Source organism: Salmo salar, chromosome ssa04, assembly GCF_905237065.1.
Source record: "Salmo salar chromosome ssa04, Ssal_v3.1, whole genome shotgun sequence".
NCBI classification, from domain to species: Eukaryota; Metazoa; Chordata; class Actinopteri; order Salmoniformes; family Salmonidae; genus Salmo; species Salmo salar.
In genome coordinates, this window is record NC_059445.1 from 50,893,756 (window position 1) to 50,918,854 (window position 25,099).

The 25,099-nt window shown below is 40.3% G+C and overlaps 1 protein-coding gene across 3 annotated transcripts in view; it reads right to left on the reverse strand.

Moving 5' to 3' along the window:
• Positions 1-25,099, reverse strand: part of LOC106603373 (protein FAM76B) — a 50,326-nt gene that overhangs the window by 23,750 nt on the left and 1,477 nt on the right. Inside the window, exons 3-10 of one of the 3 annotated variants that reach the window (XM_045717063.1) lie at positions 24,958-25,012; positions 24,702-24,857; positions 24,422-24,600; positions 24,134-24,184; positions 23,903-23,980; positions 23,503-23,635; positions 21,962-22,063; positions 17,529-19,226 (exon numbers count right to left, since the gene is read on the reverse strand). In XM_045717063.1, the coding sequence (XP_045573019.1) occupies positions 19,137-19,226; positions 21,962-22,063; positions 23,503-23,635; positions 23,903-23,980; positions 24,134-24,184; positions 24,422-24,600; positions 24,702-24,857; positions 24,958-25,012 (844 nt within the window). In that variant the 3' untranslated portion in view covers positions 17,529-19,136. Of the gene's footprint in view, positions 1-17,528; positions 19,227-21,961; positions 22,064-23,502; positions 23,639-23,878; positions 23,981-24,133; positions 24,185-24,421; positions 24,601-24,701; positions 24,858-24,957; positions 25,013-25,099 lie in introns of those variants that run through there. The other 2 variants (XM_014196960.2, XM_045717062.1) reach the window with 2 other exon arrangements.

The following is a 25,099-nucleotide window of genomic DNA, read 5'->3' on the forward strand; positions in this document are numbered from 1 at the left end:
TCAATGACATCATCATGATTCAACCTTGTTTTTTTCCGAGTTCCCAGTTCTCTTGAAAGCACCATAAATCCAGAGAATGCCAGACTATGATGACAAAATTTGCTCAAGAAGGACCCCCGTGCCACCTTCCTGTTCAAGTGAGCAAAGCACAACAAGGTGAGTCCAAAAATGTCTTGTATGCTGCTGCATAAATTATATTAGCCAGGGAGATATGTATACTGTAGCCAAAAAAGTAATACTAAGTGTATGTTGTGTATGGTGTGTAGTAAGCTGTTAGTAGCCCATGTGCCTCACCCTAATAATTTGGTCTATTTTCACCTCTTTTGCCTACTGTTCTGACTTGGTGGTGCACATGTAGCCTATAACCTGTTTTAGAGAAATATAATCATCAAATTTACATTTTACTTTATTTTTTATATTTTAGTCATTTAGCAGACGCTCTTATCCAGAGCGACTTACAGTAGTGAATATATACATTTCATTTTCATTTCATGCATTTATTTTATTGTACAGGCCCCCCGTGGGAATCGAACCCACAACCCTGGCGTTGAACACACCATGCTGGCGTTGCAAACACCATGCTCTACCAACTGAGCCACAGGGAAGATCTTTCATTGTCTGCTTATATGCCTCCTTTATTTATCCTATGGATCTGACTTGGTGTACAGGGAGAACACTGTAAGAACAGCCCATGTTCTGAATTCTGTCGCTGTACATTTCAAAAGTGCTAAACAAATAGTTATATTGACTACGTCCGTCCTAGCTCGCTCATTAATGTCTTAATCGAAATAACGGATTGCCTCTTATCCGCTTGTCGTCCCCTTATGCCATAGTTTGTACATCTCAATTGTCATTAGAAACCACATTTGTTTAAGCAAGTCAGCCAAATTAGCTATGTTTTTTTTAAAGGCAGTAAATGAGGCAGAATGAACTGTCTCGCTGCCAGACAAGGCTCCGCTGATGGCCAGGTGTCGCATTGGTAAGATGTTGGGACTGATGTTGGGACAGCTTTATGTAGGCCCTAACAGTTTGTGGGCACCGTTTGTCACCGTTATAGTGCAATTAATGTATTGTTTAGTGTTGTGTTGTGTAGTGGCTTTGCTGGCATGCGTCACACTTATATCTTTTTGCCCCACCAAGATTTACATGCTAAAATTGCCAATGAACAGAATGTGTAATTTATCCTATTAAACACAAACACAATGTTTCAAGTGAGAATTAGGCAGGTCTGATACCAAAAAAGAAAGGAAATTATTGAATTAGAATTTAGCTTCTGCAAAATGTAGCTTAATTACTAGTTGACACTAGTCATCTTATAATGAGTACACTCTTACTGACAGTTGTGGCTGCTTCACGGGATGTATTGTTGTCTCTACCTTCTTGCCTTTGTGCTGTTGTCTGTGCCCAATAATGTTTGTACCATGTTTTGTGCTGCTACCATGTTGTGCAGCTGCCATGTTGTGTTGCTACCATGTTGTTGTCATGTGGTGTTACTACCATGTTATGTTGTTGTCTTAGGTCTATCTTTATGTAGTGTTGTCTTTCTTGTCGTGATGTGTGTTTTGTCCTATATTTTTATTTGTAATCCCAGCCCCAGTCCCTGCAGGAGGAGTTTTGCTTTGTGGCAGGCCATCATTGTAAATAAGCATTTGTTCTTAACTAACTTGCCTAGTTAATTGAAGGTTAAATACAATTTTAAAAATCAGCTTCTCCCTCACATTCTCTTTTGAAATTACTGTATCTTTTTTGGAACTATCTACATTGTTCTTTACTTAACTGATTAAAAAGCTGGTCAAAATGTAGCTTGGGACAATCTCCTCCACCTCAGTACCAGGGAGTCTCAGCAGGCAATACTGGGGCCCGTATCAACAAAGCATCTCAGAATAGGTGCTAGGGTAGCAAGCATGAGTTATTAATCACCAAAGTAATTGCACAGTGTAGTAAAAGACTTAGTAACTTAGTTGTAGATATGGTTATAGGTAACCTATAACTACAAACATAGTTATGTTTTTGGGGTTTTACATACTTCTTAACGTATTACCCACAATGCACTATTTCTCACGTCATATCAAGAATCTACTCTGTTTTATTTTTAAGATTATAAAAACTCCAATGCCCAGACAAACTCTAAGCCAGGAGTAAAATCAACTCATAATAGTTTATCTCAGCTGGTAATCACAACAGTTTCAGGTATCCTACTGCAAAGGAAAGCTAGTGATGACGCTCATTGACATTGTTGCAAATTATGGGGAATAACCAATTGCCAAGAGGCACTGCCAGCTGTGAGAATATGGTGTAATTGCAGACCGCAATCAGGGGCGTTACTTGATGAGTGTTCCCCGAGTTAAATAAAGGTTAAAAAAAATTATATCAGAAAACGCCCATTGATACCTGCCATTGGTCAGTTCCGGTGTTATGAACTGATGGTTTCTAGACACAGATGACTTGTTTACAAAGCAGGTTAGGTTAACTAACGTGGCAGGTTAGGAATAGGCTTAGGGTTAGGTTTAGCTACAATTGTCAACAACTGTTGTCCTGGAACGAAAGAAACGGCCACGGACAAATGGAGATCATCAATGGATGTCGCCTACATCAGAAAACGCCCCTCACTGAGTTCTGCAATTACACCCTTCTCAGGTGTGAACTAAATTGCTGTCTTCAAATGCTAGTCAGAACTCAGAAACGTCCGACTTGCTAACTGGTTCAATGTGGCACGTGTAGCCTATAACTACAACCAGTTAGTAAGTTGGACATTTCAGAGATTCCTAGTTCCAACTAGCAAGTGAACCTGGCATATAAGCAAGCTTCAGACAACCATGTGACTGTCCATCAAATGATGCAACGGTAAAACGTTTGATATAATTTTGCCTGACACGGACACTTTGCCTTTTATTAATTATCGCCTATATTGCCAATTTGTGTGGTCGTTAAAAGCTGAATTTTTACAATATTACCGATATATCAACACCGAGGTAAAGACAGTTTCAAGTTGGATATTCGACGGATATTCGCGCTTTCAAACATCAATAGCTTTCAAACCACTTGAGCCACAGACTCCAAATAAGTGTCATTATGTTGGGAAAATTGTGCACAACATTGCACAGGTCTTATTTTCATGATTTGGACATTAATTTGCTTTCCAAAGCTAATAAACATGTGGAAATGTGAGCAACATTTTGTATTCCTAGTTGAATTAGTTAGGGAGCGTAAACAAAGTACTTTTTTTTTTTTTTACATTTGAATTTCAATAGCTCATTGGTCATGTGATCTACTTCACTCAAACAAGGTCCAGAATGTCCACTGACTACCCTTCTCAATTGCACACCCTTTAGTTAGTCCATTTTCATCTCACATAATTTTACATTAATTTTTCTACATTTAAAATTTCAACAGCTCCTTGGTCATGTGACCTACTGACCTCAAACAAGGTTCAGAATGTCCACAGACTATACCATCATATCGCACACTGATGTTTTTCTACTTTCATATCATGCTATTAAACTTAAATCTGTAAGCTTTGCAGGCCTTCATTTCACATGGGTGTTAAAAAAAAATGAGTTAACAAATGTTCCAGACTCGCAATAACTATCTTTCACATGGACACTGAAAAGATCCGCAAATGGCTGTATGTGGTATGGATCAAGGACAGGAGAGGTCTTCAAACAGAGATGCTTAAAGGAAGGTGCACAGGTAGGCCTCATGAAAAACAATGTTTCATATGCTATTTTTAATCACAGTAATAGGCAGTGATTTGTCAGTCAGAGTGAGCTTGATAAGGTGAAAGAATCCTCTTCATAGCATCACTTTCATAAGACAAATCCTTCTACATTGAGTATTAGAACCCAGTTTAGATAACCTCATAATGACTTGATATTTGAGTGCGTTCACAACAAGCCACCTGCAGACAACTTACAATAGTGCATTTGAGAATTGGTTTTTCTGACGAAAATAATTAGTTGATGCATGGCCTACTATTTCTAACTGGAAAAATGTATTTCTACGTCTTTAGTGAGTAAAATCCAATTGGTAGTAGTTACAGTCTTGTCTCATCGCTGCAACTCCCGTATGGACTCGGGAGAGGCGAAGGTCGAGAGCCATGTGTCCTCTGAAACACAACGCAACCAAGCCGCTTCTTTGAAACAATGCCCATCCAACCTGGAAGCCAGCCACACCAATGTGTCAGAGGAAACACCGTACACCTGGCGACCATGTCAGCGTGCACTGCGCCCGGCCCGCCACAGGAGTCGCTAGTGCACGATGAGACAAGGATATCCCTGCCGGCCAAACCCTCCCCTACGACGCTGGGCCAATTGTGCGCCGCCCCATGGGCCTCCCGGTCGCGGCCGGCTGCGACAGAGCCTGGACTCAAACCCAGAATCTCTAGTGGCACAGCTAGCACTGCGATGCAGTGCCTTAGACCACTGCGCCACTCGGGAGGCCTGATATGGGTCATTTAATAGTAAAATCATTTAAGGGATCAATACATTTCTATATTGCTTCCCCAGTATCTGCATTAACCATCAGGCCAAGTGTTTTTGGTTGACCCTGCTGGACAGAAAGAGAAGGAGGAATCGGAACACGCTGCATTCAAATTCAGGTCTTAGTTATTCCATTGTACTGGATCTAATATATATTAGCATTTTACATACATTCAAAAAGAAAAACTCTTGGCTGCTGGCTCGGTCACTTTCAGACATGCACAGAGCAGACTGAAAGGGGAAGGGTAGCTCTTGACTTGAACCACAGGGGTTCTCTGTAAATACAGAATAATCCAAAAGGCACAGACACACCCCTTGACTTTCAATTGGCACCGTTGACCTGTATGTATTCTCTCCTTATTGGCTCTGTGGTGCAGTCTGGCAGTCTGACTATAGTGCCAGAGGTATGAGGAGAGACATCCTCCTTTGTATTTATGGGAACAAATATTTCCTAACACTTTGGATCCTATTCTTGGACAGTTAGGAAAAAAATGAGAAAAAAAAAGAAATGTATGCATTCACTACTGTAAGTCACTCTGGATAAGAGCTTCTGCTAAATGACTAAAATGTATATGTAAATGTAAAAGTTAGAAGACACAATGCATCAATGCAAAAAAATAAATAATTACTAATTACTGTCCATGAGTAAACTCAACCTTGTGGGTCTGTGGGTGTTTGGACCAATAAAGTGCCAACTCAATTCTACCAGTGACGAGTCTCTCATGCCCCTATGAACGGGGACACAGGGCAATAGTTTTTAATCTAAACCAGCCCTTTTTTACTGGAGTACAATAACCCCTAATTGGGGCTCTTTTCTTGACACACAGTAACAGTTTACCAGATAAGAAGTCAAGAAGATCAAAAAGTAGATTGTTGTAAGGGTGTATTACATCCTGTGCTGGCCCCATTGTCATATCCATTCTGGATTCTGAGTTGTAAAATCCCAGCTGAAAAATGCCTCTATGTATGTGTATACATTTTCCTCCAGACAATCTACTGCAGAGTTCTGTCATGCTATCCAGGTCTGTGCCCAAACAGTTTGAGATTCTACTTTCAAAAATCCACCTTTCCAGAAATAAGTCTCTCACTGTTGCTGCTTGTTACAGACCCCCCTCAGCCCCCAGCTGCGCCCTTGACACCATATGTGAATTAATTGCCACCCATTTATCTTCAGAGTTTGTACTTAGGTGACCTAAACTGGGATATGCTTAACACCCCGGCCGTCCTACAATCTTAGCTAGATGCCCTCAATCTCACCCAAATTATCATGGATCCTACCAGGTACAACCCCAAATCCGGAAACTCGGGCACCCTCATAGATATCATCCTGACCAACCTGTCCTCTAAATACACCTCTGCTGTCTTCAACCAGGATCTCAGCGATCACTGCCTCATTGCCTGCGTCTGTAACGTCCACCCCTCATCATACCACCCCTCATAATAGTCAAACGCTCCCTAAAACACTTCAGATGGCAGGCCTTTCTAATCGACCTGGCCCGGGTATCCCGGAAAGATATTGACCTCATTCCGTCAGAGGATGCCTGGTTATTCTTTAAAAGTGCTTTCCTCACCATCTTAAATAAGCATGCCCGTTCAAAAAATGTTGAACCAGGAACAGAAATAGGCCTTCATTCACTCCAGACCTGACTGCCCTTGACCAGCACAAAAACATCCTGTGGCGTACTGCATTAGCATCGAATAGCCCCCCTGATATGCAACTTTTCAGGGAAGTTAGGAACTTATCGGCAGACTCAACAGCTTTAGTTTCTCAAATGACTGCCTCGTCTGGTTCACCAACTACTTCTCTGATAGAGTTCAGTGTGTCAAATCGGAGGGCCTGTTGTCCGGACCTCTGGCAGTCTATGGGGGTGCCACAGGGTTCAATTCTTGGGTCGACTCTTTTTACTGTATACATCAATGATGTCGCTCTTGCGGCTGGTGATTCTCTGATCCACTTCTACACAGACGACACCATTCTGTATACATCTGGCCCTTTGGACACTGTGTTAACTAACCACACAACTCTCCTTCCGTGGCCTCCAACTGCTCTTAATTGCAAGTAAAACTAAATGCATGCTCTTCAACTGATCGCTGCCCGCACCTGCCCGCCCGCCTAGCATCACTACTCTGGACGGTTCTGACTTAGAATATGTGGACAACTACAAATACCTAGGTGTCTGGTTAGACTGTAAACTCTCCTTCCAGACTCATATTAAGCATCTCCAATCCAAAATGAAATCTAGAATCGGCTTCCTGTTTCGCAACAAAGCATCCTTCACTCATGCTGCCAAACATACCCTCGTAAAACTGACTATCCTACCAATCCTTGACTTCGGCGATGTCATTTACAAAATAGCCTCCAACACGCTACTCAGCAAATTGGATGCAGTCTATCACAGTGCCATCCATTTCGTCACCAAAGTAGCAAAAATAGTTGCAAAAATATGCTACTCACCACTGCGACCTGTATGCTCTCGTTGGCTGGCCCTCACTTCATATTCGTCACCAAACCCACTGGCTCCAGGTCATCTATAAGTCTTTGCTAAGTAAAGCCCCGCCTTATCTCCAGTTCACTGGTCACCATAGCAGCACCCACCCGTAGCACTCGCTCCTGCAGGTATATTTCACTGGTCACCCCCAAAGCCAATTCTTCCTTTGGCCGCCTTTCCTTCCAGTTCTCTGCTGCCAATGACTGGAACGAATTGCAAAAATCACTGAAGCTGGAGACTCATATCTCCCTCACTATCTTTAAGCATCAGCTATCAGAGCAGCTTACAGATCATTGCACTTGTACATAGCCCATCTGTAAATAGCCCATCCAACTACCTCATCCCCATATTATTTATTTTATTTATACCTGTAATTTTTTTTGCTCGTTTGCACCCCAGTATCTCTACTTGCACATTCATCTTCTGCACATCTATCACTCCAGTGTTTATTTGCGAAATTGTAATTATTTCGCCACTACAGCCTATTTATTGCCTTACCTCCCTAATCTTACTTCATTTGCACACACTGTATATAGACTTTTCTATTGTGTTACTGAATGTATGTTTGTTTATTCCATGTGTAACTCTGTGTTTGTTGTTTGTGTCACACTGCTTTGCTTTATCTTGGCCAGGTCGCAGGTGTAAATGAGAACTTGTTCTCAACTGGCTTACCTGGTTGAATAAAGGTGAATTAAAAAATTAAATAAATACAAAAATACTGTATGTGGGAATGTCTTATGTCCGTCCTACATGTAGTGTTGGTACATGGAATATTCCTCAACTGCATATATCATAAATTGCTATTGCAAATAGAAGAATTATGTTCAACAACTGACATTTTCAGATATTATTTTGACAAACACACTTTGGTGCTTACAATTCATTCTCTATTGTCATAGATTTGGTGGGCACTGTCATCTGTGATCTTTGTGATATGACTAAGCACGTACTGATGAAACTGTCACAATATTTTTTTCTTAAAATCTACAAACGCTCTACATTTATTCACTCTGTGATAGGGTTGGATGCTATATGCTACTTTTATTATTGTCCTGTAAATGGTTCAGTGCCTATAATTTAGGCTGTCTGTGTGTAGAATGGGGCATAAAGGAAATTACCTCTACTACTAAATTACTACTAGATTATAGTGATAAGGAAAACAGCATACAAATCTGGCTTGTGTATTCATTTGCCTATAACTAATCAGAATTCCATTATGTTTACATAAAAAAGAGAATCCTTCAAAATGAGAAGATCCTGCCATGGAAAAGACGACTGGGTGGACATAAAGTGGAGAGGGGAAATAACTTACACCATGCAGCAGGACACCTTCAGCTGCGGGGTCTTTGTAATGCAGGTTTGATAGTTCTATTTTCAATAATGAATGTTATGCGACAATTAGGTCAAAAACTCTTTTTTATTTTTTGGTGTAGATGGCCAAGGAAGTTGCACAGAACTTCCCCAACATCCCCTCCAATTTGATATGGAACCTTCAAAAACACATGGAGCAACTGAGAAAAGAAATGGCTGAGGATATACTAAAAATGTCTGGTATGTAATGACATTTAATTCAAAGTAAATGTAGATTCTTTATTTTTATGTAGTTGTGTGGGACAGCCATATGTTCAGTTCATGCCTATGATTTCAGAGTTCAACAAAGCCAACAACTGCTTCATTTGTGCCACTGATAAAGAACCTGGATGTGGCCCAAAGACTGACTGGGTTAGTAACTTTATATAACATGTTTAGAATCTTTTGACAACAGTGACGGCATGTAAGACAATTTATGATATGACACAATGGATGGCTAATTCGTCATTCGTCATTCTACATTGATATTATTTATAACGTGCTAGGCTTTGTTTTGTTTTAGATTGAATGTTTTGCATGCCAACGGTGGTTCCATGTGCTGTAACTAGGAATGAAGATAAAATAGTTCAACAGAGTAAAGAACACAAACTGGAAGTGCAGTCTTTGTTGTTGAAAATGTATGCTATACCCCATCCACACTGAGGAGGCTCTGAAATGTACATCAACCAGGGATAAAGAGAAAGTTAACACTGGGAAATTTTAACACTTTAGTATGTTGACATGTTGGAAAAGATTAAAGATCTACAATTTCTGTTTAATTTGTCAATATAAAAATTTTATTCATTGATTTACTGGCCACCATTACTGTGGTTACATGTTCAGTAAATGTATTGACCAGCAAACCCACTGCAGCCTACCTCGCTAGCTCACTCTCCATCCCTGCTTTGGACAATTAATAGCATGACTCTCGTACTTTTCGCCTTTTCCTTTATGGTCGATATTAACGACGAAAGGAGATATATCTGTCTCTCTCCTATTGTGTACCGCTGTTATATACTGTGGAAAAATAAAAAACAGGGAAAATAAGTACTTAGAACTACCAATTATCATAGATAAACATTAAAGAAAAGGGTAAACAACACTGGACTGAATCCCCTAATTGTCAAACTAATTTTAATGTACAACAATATAGAAGATACATGACTAGAGGTTATGCAATATGGGTGTATATCCACTGCACGCTTCTTAGGTGTGTAATTTACATAACCGAGGAGCTATTGAAATGTAAAACTATAAAAAAATGTACGTTACACCGCGTGATTTTACAGTACACAAACAAGAGTGTGCAATATATAAGGGTACATTCTGCACCATGTTTGAAGTCATTAGGTCACATGACCAAGGAGCTATTGAAATTTTACATTTGGAAAAATTCATATAAAATCTTGTGAGATGAAAATGGACAAACTAAAGGGTGTGCAATATAGAAGGGTAGTCACTGGACATACTGAACCTTGTTTGAAGTCCCCTGGTCACATGACCAAGGAGCTATTGAAATTTTACATTTTGAAAAATTCATGCAAACTCTTGTGAGATGAAAATGGACTAACTAAAGGGTGTGCAATATAGAAGGGTAATCAGTGGGCATACTGCACCTTGTTTGAAGTCCCCTGTTCACATGACCAAGGAGCTATTGAAATTATACATTTTTTTTAAATCATGTAAAAATGTGTGAGATGAAAATGGACAAACTAAAGGGTGTGCAATATAGAAGGGTAGTCAGTGGACATTCTGAACCTTGTTTGAGTCCAGTAGGTCATATGACCAATGAGCTATTGAAATTCAAAAATGTAAATAAATAATTTCAAATAGTGCAAGAGGTAAATTAACAAAAAAGAAATGTGTGCAATGTGTGTCTATGCCATCGGGTTAGCTAGAACCAGTTTTGAAAGTTTTAGGAGTAATGGTTAAATAGCTATTGGAATTTGAAAAATGTGATTTGTCACTATGTTGACGGTCCCTAACTGCTGTTAGTGGACGTAAGGAAAACTACAGGCGAATATCCAACCTGAAACTGTCTTTACCTTGGTTATATCAACACACTAATCCCTCCCATTTAACAACACTAAATCGCCTTGGCATAGTATGCATCAAGTCACTTGCCAATAAAGTTGCATACAACGTTTGAAAGGTTTATCATTTTCATCAAACACTATCAAAGTTAACATATGCCTTAGATGCCTTCAATTGCCCAATTTATAGGCATGCCCAATGTAGGCATCTTTTTTTAACAAGGTGATATTGCGCTCCAAAGGGATAACTTGAAATAACAATGTAGGTAATTAAATAATCGAAAGAAAAACATGTTCATTTATTAGTCTAGTGGTTATATCTATTTGGTAATAAAATGTGAAATAGACCTTATGTGAAATCATTGTCAAAGGCACAAGAGGTCTCGATTATTTATGGTTTGATTTACGTTACATATTAGACGTTTAGCAGACGCTCTTATCCAGTGCGATTTGCAGGAGCATTGGGCTTAAGTGCCTTGCTCAGGGGCACATCATCGGATTTTCCACCTAGTCGACTTGGGAATTCGAACCAGCGACCCTTTGGTTACTGGCCAAACGTTCTTAACCACTAGGCTACAGAAATATCAAAACGTTATTTTAACAACTCCAAAGCAATTGCTTGTCTATGGCGCAGGAACCACTGACTCACTGTATTTTTCTATTATCAAGACACCTGTTGGTAACTTTTAACTAGTTAGGACAGCTCATGAGGTATCCTAAATACTGTATCTGTAGACTAGGTGTGACTCTTATGCTTGATCCGAAAATGTGATCAGAGGCGCGGTATGGATCATGGGAGGCAAAGCGAAGCCTCTGGAGGCACACAGAGGCCTAACTGAGCACTGTACCGCATCGCTGTGCGCCTCAAATTTTGTAACAATGCAGAGGGCTCCATATAGCTCCGCATTGACATGATTGGTTGACGGTATGTGGGTGCTTGACAACTTCCTTCACAGCAGCTCTGCAGTGCTCCTATCAGCGCAAGAAGTATGAATGCCCTGACTTCTGCAAAGGCCCAATGAGTATGAATGCCCTGACTTCTGCAAAGGCCCAAGAAGTATGACCATGCTGCCCCTTTAACAATTAAAGAGGCTTCATGCATAGCTTTCAGTGGGTGTAAAGTACTTTAGTAAAAATACTTTAAAGTACTACGCAAGTTATTTTTTGGGTTATCTGTACTTTTGCCAACTTTTACTTTTATTTCAATACATTCCTAAAGAAAATAATGTTATTTTTACTCTATACATTTTCTCTGACAGTCAAAAGTACTCCTTACATTTTGACAATTCACACACACACAAGAGAACATCCCTGGTCATCTCTACTGCCTCTGATCTGGAAGACTCTTTAAACAAATGCTGCGTTTGCAAATGATGTCTGAGTGTTGGAGTGTACCCCTGGCTATCTGTCAATAAAAAAAGAGAAGAAAATTGTGCCATCTGGTTTGCTTAATATAAGGAATTATTTATACTTTTACTTTTGATACTTAAGTACATTTTAGCAATTCCATTTACTTTTGATACTTAAGTATATTCAAAACTAAATACTTTTAGGCTTTCACTCAAGTAGTATTTTACTGGGTGACTTTCAGTTTTACTTGAGTCATTTTCTATTAAGGTATCTTTACTTTTTCTCAAGTATGACAATTGAGTAGTTTTTCCACCACTGCTAGCTTTTATTATAGTAGTAAAATGTCTCTATTCTCAGCACTAATTTTCTACTCTGAGACACTGTGGATACTGAATGGTTTAATTAATGATCATGAAAACAATGTAAACCGCATGCCATGACCATCTGTCACCAGATCTGAGCACAACTGAACACTTATGGGAGATTCTGGAGCGGTGCCTGAGACAGCATTTTCCACCACCATCAACAAAACACCAAATTATGGAAATTCTTGTGGAAGAATGATGTCGCATTTCTCCAATAGAGTATTACATACACAGTACAGGCTTCCACAGTTTTACAATGGAGTGTACCTTGTATCTGTACTTATCCTCCAGAAATGAAACATCCAGATTATTTCTATCTACTTCAAGACTCCAATATAAACCTGTCCGGTGTTTAAGATGTGTGCTACACTACATAACCCCAATACTGCTGTGCGTCTAATATAATCCCTCTGGCATTGAATCTAGTTTGTGCCTTTGTGTCCTTTTACCCTGTCCCTATAGCACACATGTGCTTCTCCATTTGGTTCAAAAATGTTGGTATTGCCTGTCCACCTTTCTTCCAGTTCCTTTGTAGCTGATTTACTTTCCTGGCTGTGGCTAAAGCAACAGACTGATTCCCAGTCCCCTCTAACTAGGTGTTCTGAGGTTATATGGAAATGGCTTGGCTATATTGCAATTCGCATTTATGCATTTTACAGTCTGCCCCACAGATATGTAGTACAGTGACCATACCTAACCGCTGATTAAGATAACTTTTTAAACCAACAATCTTTTTTTCCCATTGCTTGACAGTGACACAGAGAGGAAGTTCAGATTGGTTGCAGTTCTTATTATACCTCAGTGGCCAGTCCCCAAAGAGAGCCTGTGACGCGACTTCCACTTTTGGATGTTAACAAGGTGACACTCCATCTTAAGTCCTCCATATTTACTGGATTGGTTGAACAGTGCAGAAGAGAACCTCCCCTGACAGGCTCCCTTGTTCAAGCTGTGTTTAGAATCTTACAAAACATTATGGCTTTTGTCAACGTGATTATGTGAATTCTGTGCCAGTTATTATCTTATTATTCTTACATTATTAGAAGGCTGAAAGAGAAAATACTGTATGATCTAATCAACAGTAAATTGCACAAGCGCCATTGTAAAAGTGCGAAATGACACAGGGGGAACTCTTTCCACAAAGGAGGGATTTCTGGAATTGTAAAGGGCATTATAAAACAGCATCTAAAACCATAAATGTAGGACCACACATATTGATCGGGTCTAAGTCATATATACATATACTTTATATAAAATGGAACTTATTTATTTTAAGATGCCCAAAGGAAAAAAAAAACGACCTCCTAAAATCCCATGTTTTGAGATGATATTATCATGTTCATCACAGAATGTGCCATTGACATCAACAATAAATTCTGACAGGAAGAAGAGGAAAGAGGGGAGAAGAGAAGAGATAACCATCCATAGAGATAATACTACCTCATACAAGAGGACCCAGGTGCAAACCATTATCCATTGTTCCACATTCATACCTGCATTGACCAACATTCTGGACTGTTGATCCCTTATTTCAGCCCAGCTGCCCCTCCTGAAACCTTCATGTCCTTCAACCGGGCAAATAATAGATTAAAACACACTGTTTTGCAATGAAGGTCTACAGTAGCCTCAACAACACTCTGTAGGGTAGCACCATGTTGTAGCCAGAGGACAGCTAGCTTTCTGTCCTCCTCTGGGTACATTGACTTCAATACAAAACCTAGGATGCTCATGGTTCTCACCCCCTTCCATAGACTTACACAGTAGCTATGACAACTTCCGGAGGATGTCCTCCAACTTATCAGAGCTCTTGAAGCATGAACTGACATGTTGTTCACCCAATCAAAGGATCAGAGAATGAATCTAGTACTGAAAGCATAAGCTACAGCTAGCTAGCACTGAAGTGCATCAAATGTGATGAGTAGTTGACTCAAAGAGAGAGAAAGACAATAGTTACAGTTTTGAACAAATTCATTTCTTTAAAAAATGAAGGAGAAGCGCAAGAGAAAGAGAGAGCTAGCTAGCTATATTTTGTTGTATTTTTTTCACTTTCACTTACTTAGCTAGCAAATGCATCTAGCGCAGGAGGTTGGTGGTACCTTAAGTAGAATGGTATCAAATACATGGGATCACACGCAACAGAATGAAACGGGGATAAACATACTTGAATTTGTCCACTAGAAACTCTAGTTTGCAACTGTTGGACTAATGACTACGCCCTAGATCAGCAAGATGCAGGTAAGAGCGTGCAAGATGGTATTAAATGTCAATGTCTGTCACCTTGATTACTGAAATTTCTCTCGACCTGTGCACCTACGTTGTAAACGTTCATTCAAAAGCTAGGTTGTAGCAACCTCATGATAGGGTATAGGGAAGATTTAAGCATCAAGTAGTAGCCTAAACTAATCAAATGTTACATTGAACTGGGTGAATGGAATATGAATGACAGTCATCCAATATCCTGTAATAGAAATAAGGCCATACTCATTTAAAAAGAACATCCTCGCTCATCTTAAAACTTTTCTCAATTTCCGCCTGAATAACATGCCCGAAGTAAACTGCCTGTAGCTTAGGCCCTGATATGCATATAATTGGTACCATTGGAAAAAAAACACTTTGAAGTTTGTAGAAATGTTAAAATAATGTAGGAGAATATAACACAATAGATATTGTAGGAGAAAATCCAAAGATTATTTTTTGAGAAAGAGACCATCCTCTTAGAAATGCAAGAGAAAGGTCATATTGTAAATTATCTCCCTGGATGCAATTCCTATAGTTTACACAGGGTGTCAGCAGTCTATGTTCAAGGTTTCAGGCTTGTAACTTCGAAAACGAATAAGAAATACGTTTTAGTAGAAGGACACAGTCTTGGAAATCCGTGTTTGCGCGCGCCATGAAGAAATTACGCACCAGCTAAAATCGGTTTCCTATTGAACATACTTCTTTCCGAAATAAATATTATAGTTTAATTACATTTTAGGGTATCTGCTGAGTAAATAGAAACGTATTTTGACTTGTTGAAACAAAGTTTAGGGGTAGATTTTCGGATTCATTTCTCTGCAAGTTGAACGATTGGATTACTCAAATCGAAGGCGCCAACTAAACAGACTTTTTTGGAAATAAAGAAGGACACTACGACACTACATGTTATAGCTGGGACCCTTTGGATGACAAATCAGAGGAAGATATTCAAAAAGTAAGTGAATATTTAATCTTTATATGTGAATGTATGAAACCTGTGCCGGTGAAAATATATTTTGATGTGGGGCGCGTTCCTCAAACAATCGCATGTTTTCGCTGTAATAGCTACTGTAAATCGGACAGTGCAGTTAGATTAACAAGAATTTAAGCTTTCAGCCAATATAAGACACTTATATGTACCGAAATGTTTAAAATCAATAATATTTATTCAAATTTATTTGAATTGCGAGCCCTCCAGTTTCACCGGAAGTTGTCCCGCTAGTGGGTCAAAAGTTTTAGAACAGCAACCCATTCAAGGGTTTTTATTTTTACATTGTAAAATAATAGTGAAGACATCAAAACTATGAAATAACACATATGGAATGTGTGTTAACAAAAGTGTTAAACAAATCAAAATATATTTTATTTTTGAGATTCTTCAAATAGCCACACTTTGCCTTGATGACAGCTTTGCACACTCTTGGCATTCTCTCAACCAGCTCCATGGGGTAGTCACCTGGAATGCATTTCAGTTAACAGGTGTGCCTTGTTAGGTAGGGGGGTATACAGAAGATAGCCCTATTTTTTAAAAGACCAAGTACATATTATGGTAAGAACAGCTCAAATAAGCAAAGAGAAACGACAGTCCATCATTACTTTAAGACATGAAGGTCAGTCAATACGGAAAATTTCAAGAACTTTGAAAGTCTCTTCAAGTGCAGTCACAAAAACCATCAAGTGCTATGATGAAACTGGCTCTCATGAGGACCGCCACAGGAATGGAAGACCCAGAGTTACCTCTGCTGCAGAGGATATGTTCATTAGAGTTACCAGCCTCAGAAATTGCAGCCCAAATAAATGCTTCACAGAGTTCAAGTAACAGACACATCTCAACATCAACTGTTCACAGGAGACTGTGTGAATCAGGCCTTCATGGTCGAAATGCTGCAAAGAAGCCACTACTAAAAGGACACCAATAAGAAGAAGAGACTTGCTTGGGCCAAATAACACAAGCAATAGACATCAGACTGGTGGAAATCTGCCCTTTGGTCTGTAGTCCAAATGTGAGATTTTTGGTTCCAACCGTCATGTCTTTGTGAGACGCAGAGTAGGTGAACGGATGATCTCTGCATGTGTGGTTCCCACCGTGAAGCATGGAAGTGGTGTGATGGTGCTTTGCTGGTGACACCTTCTGTGATTTATTTAGAATTCAAAGCACACTTAGCCAGCTTGGCTACAACAGCATTCTGCAGCGATACGCCATCACATCTGGTTTGCGCTTAGTGGGACTATCATTTGTTTTTCAACAGGACAATAACCCAATACACTTCCAGGCTGTGTAAGGGCTATTTGACCAAGGAGAGTGATGGAGTGCTGCATCAGATGACCTGGCCTCCACAATCAAACCACCTCAACCCAATTGAGATGGTTTGGGATGAGTTGGACCGCAGAGTGAAGGAAAAGCAGCCACGTGGGAACTCCTTCAAGACTGTTGGAAAAGCATTTCAGGTGAAGCTGGTTGATAGAATGCCTTGATGACAGCTTTGCACACTTGGCAAAGTGTGGCTACTTTGAAAAATCTCAAATATATTTTGATTTGTTTAACACTTTTTGGGTTACTACATAATTCCATGTTTTATTTCATAGTTTTGTAGTCTTCACTATTATTCTACAATGTACAATAGTAAAAATGTAGAAAAACCCTTGAATGAGTAGGTGTGTCTAAACTTTTGACTGGTACTGTACACAAACGTGACCTAAGACTTGACTGAAACCAACTTTGTCGCCATTCATGTATACAGTGGATATATACACAAATTAATGTGATATTTGAGACAATCACTAATCGATTGCACAATGTACACACATTTGATTTCAGTTTGAGGGTGTGGGGGTTAGAGGCATGTTTATACCGACATTCTAAAGAAAACAAAACTGCCATGTTGATCTGACCCTTGCTGTTGTAATACCAGTGTCTGACTCTCAGCTGTCGCAGATGCACCGCCCCCGACATTCGTCTAGTCAGATCAACCTTACCACTCAAACAAGCCATTTGAGTCAGCGTGTCAGATCTTATAGAGTAAAGCAAAGTAACGAGTGCTACCTAGTGGTCAAACATGGAATAGCCGTTGACAAAACCCCCAACTCTGGTGGAAGAGGAAAAAGTACAGGCAAAATCCAGGCTAGAAATGGTGTTTGTGTGGGGTTGACACTATTATAAAGGATTGCTACAAGGCCCAATAGTAGAAAGCCACTCCTTGAGATAATGGTAGTAAAATAAAAACAACATATGTTTAACCATATTTAATATTTTTGAAACATTGGGTTTGGAAAAAGTACAAAAGTGATCAGTACGCCACAGTATGAAACCAGCTCAGTCTGGTGCAGAGCTGAAAAGGTACGTTCCTTTAAAAAGCGTATTCTACAGATGTATTTATATAATTAACCAGCCTTACCTGACACACACTCACTAAAACCAATACAAGTTACACATTTTAAATACATAGGCTGATCCCTGTAATACCTTTACACGTATAAAAAAAAAAAAGGCTGAAAAAGTACATTACAGCAGGGGTTCTCAACTTTTTGGGTCCGGGGACTCTTGTCATAGCAAATTCATCAGGGACCCCCTCTTAACCAGAACAACTCGAGTGAGAAGAAGTAGCATACAAGCTAATACCCTACAAGCTAATGTCCTGCAATTCTACACATTTTGCTATGAGGCAGAGAGAACTTTAATTACAGTGCATTTATGTTCTGCATTTTCTTGGGTGAGAAGTAACGAGTTGAAAAATAGATAACTGGTGGAGTACTGTGGATACCAATATCCCTGTGAGCCTCCCAGGGCCATTCTGCCCAGAGATAAGAACAAACCGTAGATTAATATTATTAAATTGTATTATACCCTCAACTTAATCCACAGATACCTTCACCAAATCTAATTTAATAATTCATCTGTTAGTAATATTCATGATTTTTTATTTAAAACAAAAACTTATTTTGAGATCTGGCCACGGACCTCCTGCATTACCTCCCCAGGGGCCGGTGAACCCCAATTTGAGAAACCCTACATTATAGTACAGGAGACCACAATGCTAACCTGTATGTCAGTAAGTCATGCAGTATTACAAATCGTTCCACTACAGAAAAACAGCAAAGCACTACAGCTGTCACACAGTGAGAAAGAGGGCAGCCGGGAAGTGTCTCTACAAAACAAAGTTTAAAAATATCTCAGAGTTGATGCTTTTTGGACTTCAACATCTAGAGGTCTCTGCTGCTGGCCAGAAATGCTGTTGTCAGTCACCCTATTGACATTTGCATACATAGTAAGTTGAGAAGGGTCTCCAATAAGGAGTGTTTCTCTTCCATAATTACATCCATTTAGAAAAATATAATTAATATGTTACGAGAAAGTTGCTGTTGAAGAAAAAAAATCTCCCAAACCTGGGAAATGCTCTGAGTATGTGCTGAGAAAAAACCAAAAGCTACAAAATGTAATTGAATAAATAAAATTGCATGACATCCGTAAAAATCAAGTGGGATCTGTGATGTTGACAGAATCGTATCCACCTTGCGCAAAACATGCTGCTGGACCCGGGCAGTGTTAACGAGGCTCTCTCCTCATCCACAGTCACATCACATCCAGTGGCAGAGTAAAATTCAGGGTTAGAACATTTAAAACATGTTGAAATTGAGGATGCGTCCTTATTTTCATGTCAACATGAAAGAGGATTTCCATGTATAGCATGGTCATCGGTTTTCCAACGAATAACATAACTGAAAAGATCAAAATGATTGAGAAAACAGAAGGAGGAGGGAGGGAAAGGTAGAATGGCATCAGGCTTTCACAGTGTTAAAACAATGAAGCCACTGAGCCGTGGTTGGGTGGGCTTGTCGTTACGGTAACAGCAGTGAACTCCCTGTCCTGTCAAACTTCTTGCCCTTTGAGAGGGCGGCCACTTGTTTCAGCAGCTCCCGGTTTTTGGCCTGTAGTAAAAGAAAATAAGTGAGTATGTGACCATCTATGTTTAATGAAAGCCTTTACCACAAGCTAGGAGCGTTTGATTCGTGCCTTCAGAAAGTATTCACACCCCTTGACCTTTTCCACATATTTGTTGTGTTACAGCCTGATTTTTTTTTTTTATGATTAAATTTAGTCTTTAGTCAAAAAGTATTCAACCCTTTTGCTATGGCAAATGTGCTTAAATCACATGGACTCACTGTGTGCAATATGCGTTTCACATTTTTACTAAATGACTAGTAATCTCTGTACCCCACCAGAACATGTGAGGGGAGTTGAGCGGTTGGAAATCCCGCTCATTGAGTGGTTCACCACTCCGGTGCTCCATGCCTTTCCCTACCGCTGCGCTAAAACCCACTCCGCGCTCACAGACAAACAAACTGCCGCTCCAAATTCACTCCATTCAAATCACAATTTAACCAACACCCATCTATTTTTGTGACTACCTAGACCTACCAACTGGTTTGTAGGTATTGAAACCAAACCATATGGATTTTAATGAAAAGTATTTGAATAAACATGAAAAGAAGCTGCCATTTCAAATAGACTAAATGTCATATTAAACAGCATATAAAAAACACTAAATAGGCCAGTAACCAGACAGGGAGCCTAAGAAGGAACTAAAATGAATTATTTAAAGCCATATTATTTCAAGGCTATAGCCTACAAAGATATACATTGTGAAGCACTTGCGAGTGCGACATAATAGGCTTGTGGTATTAAATAATTAATCTATAAATTGCACATATAGGCTGTGACTTACTAAGAATGAAATACAAATTAAACATCAGGCTTATGCGATGGTGCCTGGAGAGCAGGTCAGCAGCTGAGAACATCCTCTCCACACTTTGAGCCACTGGGGTCACTATAAAGATAAAGGCATCCTTCCTAACTCAGTTGCTGGAGAGGAATGAAACCATTCAGGGATATCACCATGACAGTTACCGAGTTTAAATGGCTGTGATGGGAGGAAACTGAGGATGGATCAACATTGTAGTTATTACTCCACAATAGTAACCTAATTAACAGCATAAAAAGGAGGATGCCTGTGTAGAATTTCAAAACATGCATCCTGTTTACAACAAGTCACTAAAGTAATACTGCAAAAAAATGTGGCAAAGCAATTCAGTTTCTGTCCTGAATACAAAGTTGTGTTCAGGGCAAATCCATTTTTATGTATTTACTTAATTTTTTTTATTGAACCTTTATTTAACTAGGCAAGTCAGTTAAGAACAAATTCTTATTTACGATGACGGCCTACTCCGGAAAAACCTGGACGAAGCTGGGTCAATTGTGTGCCACCCCATTGGACTCCCAATCACAGCCGGATGTGATACAGCCTGGATTCGAACCAGGTACTGTATTGACACCTCTTGCACTGAGATGCAGTGCCATAGACCGCTGCGCCACTCAGGAGCCCCCCCCAATATAACGCATTACTAAGTACCACTCTCCATATTTTTAAGCATAGTGGTGGCTGGATCATGTTATGGGTATGCTTGTAATCGTTAAGGACTGGGAGTTTCAGGAAAAAATTTTTACAGAATGGAGGTAAGCACAGGCAAAATCCTAGAAGAAAACCTGGTTTAGTCTGCTTTCCACCAGACACTGGGAGATTAATTCACCTTTGAGAAGGACAAAAACCTAAAACACAAGGCCAAATTCTACAGTGGAGTTGCTTACCCAGAAGACTGAGTGGACAAGTAAAAGTTTTTACTTAAATCTATGGCAAGAACAAAATGGTTGTCTAGCAATAATCAACAACCAATTTAACAAAGCTTGCAGAATTTTGAAAATAATAAAATGGGCAAATGTTGTACAATCCAGGTCTGCAAAGCTCTTAGAGAGACTTACCCAAAGACTCAAAGCTGTAATCGCTGCCAAAGGTGCTTTTACAAAGTATTGACTCAGGGGTATGAATACTTATGTAAAAACATGTTTTCACTTTGTCATTATGGGGTATCGTGTGTAGAAAATCTATTTAATCCATTTTGAATGCAGGCTGTAACAACAAAATGTGGAATAAGGGGTATGAATACTATCTGAAGGTATGGTTCATCCTAACTTGTTAGGAAAGTTGTTTGAATCCCATGTGATTGAGAAGCAACAGGTCAACATATGAGGTCCTCCCACGACAACTCAGGAAAGCATGCAGTTTATTAGGCTACAGATGAAATAAATGATGAACTTCACAGGGTGGTGAAAGTGCACAGTGATGAGCTTGATGCTGATCTCCAATAAATGTCAAGGGTCTTATTCATTTTTATTTGTCAAAGATCTTGCTCTTTTGTCCATAACAAATCATGTTGGCTATACTTGCACTGTATCCGCAAGCTGTTGGCTAGAGTGCATGTGCCAATACCAGAGTGGGCAAAATCACTATAGAGTGCAAAATGTTTTGAGAGAAAACGATCAGTAGTTAAAAATGCGATGGAAACCCATTTAACTTGTATTTTTATTCGGTACATGGGAATTTAACCGCAAAAGGTATTTTTATGTGCACTACGTCATCACGCACTGCCTTTTATGACCAACAAGTCAATTTGACGGAAACATCTCGGATGGGAAATTGTGCGCATTACTTTTATGCAGATTTTAGAATAGTCACATGAAACTGTGTTGCCAATTGGATGGAAACCTAGCTAGGGGCCCACAAGATGTCTGGTTTTTTTCATGTCTGTATGGTAATTTTTAACTCTACCTGTTGCTGTTCCATGGCCTCTTTGTGCGCCTTCTCCATGTTGTTCATCTTAACTCTCATGTTGGATTCCTGGTACTGGAAGTCTGCCTTGAGTTCTGTGAGCTGGAAGTACAAAACAACATGACCAAAAGTCACATTGAACATAGCAAAACGGATAGTTTGTCAAATCAAATCGTATGTCACATGTACCGAACACAACAGGTGTAGAAGACCTTACTGTGAAATGCTTACTGACAAACCCTTAACTCTAATTTCTTAACTGTGTTGTTGGTTAAGAAAATATTTACTAAAAAAACGAAAGTAACAATAATGAGGCAATATAAAATGGGGTACCGAGTAAATGTGCGGGGGTACAGGTTAGTCACGGTAATTTGTACATGTAGGTAGGGGTAAAGTGACTATGCATAGATAATAAACAGCGAGTAGCAGCAGTGTAAAAACAATGCAAATAGTCAGTGGTCATTTGAATAACTGTTCAGCAGTCTTATGGCTTGGGGGTAGAAGCTGTTAAGGAGCCTTTTGGTCCTAGACTTGGCGCTCCGGTACCGCTTGCCGTGCGGTAGCAGACAGAACAGTCTATGACTTGGGTGGCTGGATTCTGACAATTTTTAGGCCTTCCTCTGACACCGCCTAGTATATAGGTCCTGGATGGCAGGAAGCTTGGCCCCAGTGATGTATTGGGCCATACGCACTACCCTCTGTAGCACCTTACGGTCAAATGCCCAGCAGTTGCCATACCAGGCAGTGATGCAATGGGTCAGGATGCCCTCGATGGTGCAGCTGTAGAACATTTTGAGGACCCATGCCAAATCTTTTCAGTATCCTGAGGGGGAATAGGCGTTGTCATGCCCTCTTCACAACTGTCTTGGTACCATGATAGTTTGTTGGTGATGTGGACACCAAGGAACTCGAAGCTCTTGACCCACTCCACTACAGTTGGTAGAGCATGGTGTTTGCAACGCCAGCATGGTGTGTGCAACGCCAGGGTTGTGGGTTCAATTCCCACGGGGGGCCAGTACAAAAAAAATAATAAAAAAATGTATTAAATGAAATGTATGCATTCACTACTGTAAGTCGCTCTGGATAAGAGCGTCTGCTAAATGACTAAAATGTAAAAAAAAAAAAAAAATTAAATGTACAGCCCCGTTGATGAGAATGGGGGTGTGTTCGGCCCTCCTTTTCCTGTTGTCCACGATCGGCTCCTTTGTCTTGCTCATATTGAGGGAGAGGCTGTTGTCCTGGCACCACACTGCCTGGTCTTGGACCTCCTCCCTATAGGCTGTCTCATCACTGTCAGTGATCAGGCCTACCACCGTTGTGTCGTCAGAAAACTTAATGGTGTTGGAGTCGTGCTTGGCCACGCAGTCGCGGGTGAACAGGAAGTACAGGAGGGGTCTAAGCACGCACCTCTGAGGGGTCCCCGTGTTGAGGAACAGCGTGGCAGATGTGTTGTTGCCTACCATTACCACCTGGGAGCAGCCTGTCTCAGCAGTGGTCATTTAGGGGCATGAATTACTGTGAAGATACAATTAGGTGTGTACCTTTCGGTCCTTCTCCAGTATTGTCTGATCCCTCTGTTGAAGCATTCTCTTTAATGACATCACTTCCTCTTTCAGCTGGCTGATCAGAATGAAGTTGTCCGTTCCTCCAGAATCCATAGATTGGGTAATGGAACTACTGATGGGAGAGAGGACAGAGAGCAGGGAAGAAAAGTTAAGATGTCAGAAAAAGGAAAGTACCGTAACTCAGATCTTTTCACACTGACCCACTTTGTACCATTGCCTGCTCCAACACACCTTGATGGCATCTATCAGAGATGTGTGTTAGAACAATGAAGTTCAAAAAAGTGTCAGTAGGAACCTACTGGATGTTTTCCATGTTTACTTCAAAAGTTAGAGCTGGCTTGTAACTCCTTACATGTGATTGAAACTCCTCTCGTACCTGTCCCCGTTGGATGGCTTCACCTCCAGTTTTGGCTTCTTCTTTGGGGTCTCCTTCTGGATCGAAGACGATTTATGGCTGAGGGGAGAACCAACACACAACTTTAGCCACTGAGGCTCTCCATCAGACCTGTAAAGTGTCCCAGAGTATGCCATAGTTCAACTAAGTTGTATAACTAGGCAAATAGACTTGTCATAACAGTCAATCAAGACTTGGGGGGATATGTCTTACCTCTGCTTCCACAGTCCCTGCTCCTGCTCTGGACTTAGGCTCCCACTGAGTCTACAAAAAGACAAAGAACAAACACCAAGTTATCAGACATTTTTCCCTTCCAACATGTTCCTCGAAATATCTGACACATGCATCATTACTCAGAGACCACAACATCCTTCCAAAAAGCAACGTTCAGCACAATACATATGCAGTATTGTGACAGAGTAGAGACCTGCAGAAGACCCGCATCACAGAGGAAGTAATGGCCTAACAGTTAGAGGATAGGGCCGTGGCACCATGGCCTACTTATGTGAGCTGCTGTGTCTGTGCTGGTGTTGATGATGCTGCTGTCTGGAGTGGTGGTCCTTCTCATTGAGCGAGGAGTTGGAGTGGGAGGAGCTGAAGCCTTTCCTTTGCTCCTTGGTCTTCTGCAGCACACGGCGGTAGGACAGAGTACATAGCCAGCACAGCAGCTTCCCATCCACCTGACAACACACACAGGACAGTGGAAAATGGTAAATACGCAACCCCATGAGTGCTGGACAAAGTGTGTTAGGGTATCAATGCAGCGGGTGAGCGTGCCTACCTTCCTCCTACCCTCTTCCTTGCGGTCAAATGCACACTGTTGTTTGCACTGCTCACAGGTCTGTGGAGGGCCATACTTCTTCTCTGAGTTAGTGCAACGCTGACACTTTGTTCCGATGAAAGCAGCAATGATGTTACAATACTGGCAGGGTTTAGGCTGAGTGGGGAACAGAAGAAGATTCGGCAAACATAACCGTAACGGAGTCAATACATGCTGTAAAATTATAAGAGGGGCGTCAATTCAAGTCAAAACTTACCGTCCCAAACTGCTTTACATTCTGGGCACATTTCTTGCAAATGGTGTTTGTTTTGCTGGAATAGAGAATGTGAAAAAGAAATTGCATCAACATTCTGGAACCAATGTTATCACTATATTACATGGTGATGCCTTTGGAATAA